This window comes from Helianthus annuus, chromosome 13, assembly GCF_002127325.2.
Source record: "Helianthus annuus cultivar XRQ/B chromosome 13, HanXRQr2.0-SUNRISE, whole genome shotgun sequence".
Taxonomy (NCBI): domain Eukaryota; kingdom Viridiplantae; phylum Streptophyta; class Magnoliopsida; order Asterales; family Asteraceae; genus Helianthus; species Helianthus annuus.
The window spans coordinates 79,763,814-79,770,713 of record NC_035445.2 but is presented as its reverse complement, the minus strand read 5'-3'; the positions used below and the strand labels follow the sequence as shown (position 1 = coordinate 79,770,713).

General features: G+C 36.6%; 1 protein-coding gene across 2 annotated transcripts; it reads left to right on the top strand.

The window, feature by feature from the left end:
- The first annotated feature begins 2,941 nt into the window (after window positions 1-2,941).
- Window positions 2,942-6,068, top strand: LOC110872094 (interactor of constitutive active ROPs 2, chloroplastic). Of its 2 annotated transcripts, none has more exons than XM_022120863.2 (4): window positions 2,942-3,121; window positions 4,745-4,784; window positions 4,935-5,022; window positions 5,166-6,068. In XM_022120863.2, the coding sequence occupies exons 2-4, from the start codon at window positions 4,765-4,767 to the stop codon at window positions 5,952-5,954; spliced, it is 897 nt and encodes a 298-aa protein (XP_021976555.1). In that variant the 5' UTR covers window positions 2,942-3,121; window positions 4,745-4,764; the 3' UTR covers window positions 5,955-6,068. The 2 variants fall into 2 exon arrangements, with proteins under 2 accessions (XP_021976555.1, XP_021976554.1); XM_022120862.2 differs by having other exon boundaries at window positions 4,708-4,784.
- The last annotated feature ends 832 nt before the right edge of the window (window positions 6,069-6,900 follow it).

Genomic DNA, 6,900 nt, shown 5'->3' with positions numbered 1-6,900 from the left:
GCAAAATATACATCTGTTGAGAGTAGGGCTGTTCACGGGTAAGCTCGAGCTTGGTTTGGTTTTTAACTGAGTTGCTCAGCTCAGATTGGTTTGGCTTGAATTTAAAAAGAAAATTTAATACATAACTTTCAAAATTCAATAATCTAAATTTTATTAGTGTTCAAAACAATATATTCAAAATAAGTTCAACTTAATACATTAGAAGCCAAAATTATGTTCAACCAAAAAAAGTTTCAAATTATAACGAAATATAATATGAGTTCATTAGCATGGTAACAACCCCTTAATATGTCATAGATATCAAATTGCACTCCTAAATACATGCAGATAATAATCAAAATTTTGTAATTAATTATATGTGTATATAAATAAAATATATTAAAAGTAAAATAATCCGAGCTAACGAGTGAGTCAAGCCAAGCCAATCCGGCTCGTTACGAGTCGAGTCGAGCCGAGCTAGGCTCTCGGCTTAGTTTCAAACCGAGCCATATCAAGCTAGTTTTATCCGAGTTAAATCTGAACGAGGTTTTAGGACAACCTTAGTTGAGAGCAAGAGAATATCATCCTGAAGGGGTATGGTCCCAGATCTCGCGTCAGCATGACCGCGAGTGACCATTACCCTTATCAAAACCCCCACTAGCTAAAGACTTATCTGTGTCTGTGCGGGCACGCACGAACACAGAGGTCGAATCCAATCTGCCCAATGATGGAAGAGGACTTACCTAGAGTATGAGAATGGTATAGTGATGCGGCGTGGCACCGCATCTGGTGTATGAAAACGGTGTACACATAGCGATGCGGCCGAGCACCGAATCCTGTGAACACTTCTATCAATACAAGGGATCTGGATAACAGCAACAGTCACCACAAGTGGCGATGCGGCCTGGCACCGCATCCCACAGTCTTTGCCAGAAGGACAACGCGGGAACAACGGCAGTTACCGCAGGTAGCGATGCGGCGCGGCACCGCATCCTGCCCACAAGGCAAGTGGGACTGACAGTACAGAGCAAGTGGCACCAGTGACAGTCGCCTGTTAGGCCATACGTAAGCGACAGACTGACACTGCAGTAGGACGTGGCTTCACCTCCACAACCGACGAGCCTGACACACCTGCATAAGGGCTGCACGTCGTCAGTCCGTCCTTTCAACTCCTCCTTGTTACGAGTCACGGCTTGTTTCATTGTGCAGGAGATCAACCGGCGGACGATCCAGCCAGCGATTCTCGAGAGGAAGGGATTAACCCTTCTTGACGAGACCAGTGTGTTAACCCTGTCCGGTTATCCATTGTTTCATCATTGGCCCCCATCCTCCTTGTTACGAGTCACGGCTTGTTTCCTTGCGCAGGAGATCAACCGGCGGACGATCCAGCCAGCGATCCTCAAGATGAAGGGATTAACCCTTCTTGATGAGACCAGTGTGTTAACCCTACCCGGTTAACCATTGTTTCATCATCTCTCTCTTAAAAGGTTTATGAGACTTGTTCATCTCAAATGCTTACAAATTTACAAATATTAAAACGATATTAGAAATAGAAACAAAATAAAATAATTGGGGGCAAATACAGAACAAGTTTGTCGCGCTTAACTGGGTACATTTCAGGGGCGGATCCACAGCATGGTTTGGGTAGGCGGGCGCCCCCTTAAAAAAAGTTTTTATCGTATATTATATGCAAAAATCCCGATCGCACCCTTTGGAAATTTGGCTGAACCCCTCGTTCGCACCCCTAGAGATTAAATCATGGGTCCCCCATCCGTCCATTTCCAACCTTAGTAGAAGCCTCAAATTCACCTGGGCCTTAAGCCCGTTTACGCACCTATGTTCAAGCCCACTGTAAGAAAAAAACAAGATACCGATCATGGTAGGTTTCAATGACTGAATCTTGTTAGGTTCCGTTCTACGGTTAAGATTTTGCAATTGACTTTACGTTCAAATAGATGCATTTTTTCTTCGTTGTACATTAAAGTCATATTTGCAAAAAAAAAAAAATAATAATAATAATAATAAAATAAAAATAATAACCTTTTGTTGTGTAGTATTGATTTTTTTCAACTTGAAAAAACATTTTTTTAATTTCAGCATGGATTATAACATAGCTAGTGATAAAATTGTTGCAGTATATTGATCATAAGACATTAAGACATATACTTTTATGTTAAATTCGGGTTTATATTTTAAGCATAAAGATAATAGATTTTATTATTTACATGTTTGGTTTAGGGTTTAAGTCTTATTTAATAGGTCATAATTATAGAGTAGCTATGTTATATTTGTCACCGACTGACAAAATGGTTCAACCATTTTGATTTGGTTATATTTTGATTCGATCTAAAGATAGTAGAAGACTCTACGTTATTTTTTTTTATAAAAATAAAATAACATTTATGTATTTTTACTTAGTTATACACTTATACCCCCCTTGAGTGTGTACCCTGCCCCTCGGCCCTCACTAACGAATCAACGATCGTAAACAAAGAAAATCTAATATGTTGTTTTCTATTAGGTCGGTCGCGTGCAGACATAGCTAGGTGTACTATTTGGGACCATACCCCTTCAGTGTACTTGATTTGTTTGTGTAGTTTGTGAATGGTATATAACATGTGGTATCAATAAATGGGCGACTTTGAGGTGTGTGACATGAAAAAGATGCTAGTGAAGGCGATGATCATATTTATTGTGGTTATTAGCAACGATAGGTTGTTTAATAATAACATTAGGAATTAAAATCCAATAAAACACAACTAAATGTTATAAACTGTTACACGAGACATGTATATTAATATTTTATCAATCGTATAAACTATTATTATATTAAAAAAATGTTGCCTTTAAGTACAAGCATAGCAAACTTTTTTCTTTATAAATGTACTAAAAAAGTAATAATAACAACACTTTAATTTAATATGAGATATATATTTTCCTAGACATACTCTTATTTCCAATAAGTTTTTGTTTTGTAGAGCGAAATAGAAACAGAGAGTGACTTTGGACCTTCATCTGTGGCTACACACACCATACCAACAAAAGCTATTCACACACACACACACTCTTTCTTCACTAATACTATGCTCAATTCTTCTTGTTTAAGCTTCCAATTCAGACTCAACTGATTTTAAATTCCCAGGTAATTCTTTATTTTTTTATTTAATTTTTATATTTATACATGAAACTGAATAGTTATGGTATGGATTATGATAAAATGGGTCGGGTTGATCCATCCATTTTTTGAACTTCTAAATAGTTATGGTATGGATTATGATAAATGGGTCGGGTTAATTCATCCGTTTTTTAACTTTTAAATAGTTATGGTATAGATTATGATAAAATGTGTCGGGTTGATCCATCCATTTTTGAACTCTTAAATAGTTAGGATATGAATTATGATCAAATGGGTCGGGTTGATCCATCCAGTTTTTTTTTTAAATCTTAAATAGTTATGGTATGGAATATGCTCAAATGGGTCGGGCCGTCGAGCTGATCCATCCACTTTTGAATTCTTAAAAATAGTTATGATACGGTTTACGATCAAATGGGTCGGGTTGGCCTATCCATTTTTTTAAATCTTAAATAGTTATGATATAGATTATGATCAAATGGGTCGGGTTGATCCATCCATTTTTTTATTTTCAAATAGTTATGGAAAAAATTATGTTCAAATGGATCGGATTGATCCATCCATTTTTGAATTCTTAAATAGTTATGGTGCGATTATGTTCAAATGGGTCGGGTTGATCCTTCTTTTTTTTGGAATTCTTAAATAGTTATGGTATGGAATATGATCAAATGGGTCGGGTGGATCCATCCTTTTTTTGAACCCTTAAATATTTATGGTATGGATTTTGATTAAGTACATCGGGTTGATCCGTTATTTTTGAATTTTTAAATAGTTTACTGTATGAGTGATGATCAAATGGGTCGGGTTGACCTATTCTGTTGGAAGTGAGGCCCTTGATCAAACACACAAACACGAGAATGAACGGACTTGTTCGACTCTTTTATTATTTATCAATTAAAGTACACAAATACAATAACCCTAACCATCTATTTATAATAAATTCATTTAAGTCCTAACCCGACTAAAACTCTATTAATATAAATAAACAAACCAACTAGATAAACCTATCTAATTCAAACTAACAATTATCCCTACAAAGACTCAATAAATAATTCACCATAATTATCTATAACCCGTCTTGAACTATATCACTTCAATTCAAGATTAACTTCTTCATATTCATTTACTTTGGATGACATGATTTAACTCATTTCTTCACAACAAAGCATGTGAGCAATCAAGAGTAATAGAGAAGTTAAATGTTAAAAAAGAAGCTATCTATATAAATTTGTGTAATCATCCTTGTCTTTGATCTTCTTTTCCTTTTGTCCTTTTTATAAATTTCCCTTGTGTTGTGAACTTGGTTGTTGGAAGTGGGGTTAGTTTCAAGTTTCAATTAGGTGTGGAGTTCATTTGAAGGGTTGTGTATTGTTTCTTGCCACATAACCTTTTTCCAAACCATACTCCTATAACACTTTGTACCTTACTCATTAAAAGTTGTAACTTTATCTTGATTTATAAGTTCCAACTATGTATAAAAGAGGTAGATTTTGACTACTTGTTGGTTTTCCTTTATTGGGTTTTGATTAAACTTGAGGATTTCTTGATGACATCATTCATTTGTATACTTTTGCATGTACATATATGTTACAAAGGTTTCTTCCTCAAGTATTCCTCCAAAAATCATTGTAGGCACTCTACCAATATAGACAATGCAACATCCCAAGACAAGGTATGACTTCCCATCTTCTTACATTCTACTAATAAACACAAGGTTAATTATTATAAGTACTCCTTTCGAGTTTTGGGGTGTTTAATCTAATACTTTCTAAGTGGAATGTAACATTTTTTACGTTGTTGTTTTTGTCGAAATTGAATCAAGAGGTGGGGCTACACGATCGAACACAAAACCAAGAACATCAGGACCAAAAGTCGTTGACAACCGATGGCAACGTTCTCCAACATCCGAGGTATCATGATCAGTTATGTTGTCTTATTTTCTATGTCTCGTATTTTTCTAATATACATTATAAGGTCCATCAGTGATCCAAATTTGCCGTAAAAAAACTACTAACTATAAATATAACATATTAACATGCTTCAACTATGGCAGAAACAGCTGGCTCGGCTTCAAGAAGAGCTCAAGAAAACAAAGGACCAGCTGAGAGAATCCGAGTTATGCACTAAACAGGCTTACAAAGAAGCCGAAGAAGCCAAGAGGCAGCTCGCGGCTATGTCAGCCAAATTCGCCGAGTCACAAAAACAGCTCGACGAGCTATGGGCTAGCGAAGACTCTCGAATCCAACAACTTCGTAAAATCTCCCAGGATAGAGACCGAGCCTGGGAGTCTGAGCTAAAAGCCGTCCAAAAACACTTAGCCACAGCCATAAACGAGAACCAGAAACTCAACACTCGACTACAAAAACTAGCCGAGTCTGACTCGGCTCATGCAAAACAAGCCGAGTCAGCTCATGATGAAATACTGACACTAAAGTTACAAGTGTCAGAAACCATTGATCTACTAGAAGAACTCAAAATTCAACTAAATGAATCAAAAGATTCGGAATCTCGAGCTTTGGAACTCGTGAGCCAAACTCGAGATTCCACTGAACTAGCCGCCAGCGCGCTGGCGACTAGTGTTGAGATGGAAAGTGAGTTAAAAAGGTTAAAAGTGCAAACGGAACAGTGGAAAAAGGCGGCTGAGGTGGCGGCCGCCATGGTATTGGGTGACGGTGGCGGCTGCGTTGGTGATGGGAAGTTCGTAGATTCTTTTGAGTTTAATGTTGTTGGTGACAAGTACAATTCATGTTGTTCGGAAGATACGGAGGATGAGTCATCATTTAAGAAAACAAGCAACATGTTGAAGAGAATTGGGGTGTTGTTGAAGAAAGGACAAAAGTAGTTCGGATCATCCTATGATTATATTATAAACCGTTAAATGTTAATTTACAGTAAGTCAGTAATTATTGTATTTTTGAGTGATTATTAATTTTGAGTTTGGGAAATAATTATTGGTTGAAATAATTATTATTTATTTATATGATTTTGAAAGTGTTAAACTAAAGTTGTTTACTTATATTTAAAGTGATATAAAGTAACAACGGTGTGAATGTGACATGCATAATGCATTCACTTGTCTTGGTGATTAGCTAACTCTTTTTCCTTGGGAGGAGTACACAATAAGATATATAATTCACATATATACAATAACTAGTGGTATCAAACCGGCGCGTTGCGCCAGAGATTCAACGCGCTACATGGCGGGATCAAACGCGGGAATTTGGTCGGTATCATATCGTTTTGTTACTCGTTATAACAACCGACAAGGAAAAAATAAATAAATAAGATTGTGATATAATCAAAAGAATACATCTGATTTACCCCCGCTTCGTAGTGGTATATGCGTTTAAGAGCATACACTCTTTTGTCTGGTAACTCGCCTTGTCTTGAAACTCAGCGCTGAAAGCCCAGTCAACTAAGGAAGCTCAGTTAGTTGATAGATGTAAAGCTAAGCCAATCTGAAAAGTGGAGTAGAATCAAGAAACTGGCAGACCTTAAATCTAGCCTACAATCCGATCTTTCGTCTCTTCGCTTGCGTTTTGCCACCTCTAACTTCAAGAGCATACATAGTTGCAAATTAATCAAATAAACCCATATTATAAGTGAACAATATTAACAAAATTAGAAGTAAAAACATGCATTGGCTTTTGCAGGATCCCATGAGGAAAATGTTGTAAAGAAGTTAGGTTGGTTTCCTTCTATGTACATATGGGGATAGCCCATCTAGAGATGCAGCGAACTCTTATGTATTCCGATATTTTTCATTAAAAACATATTAGACAACAAAA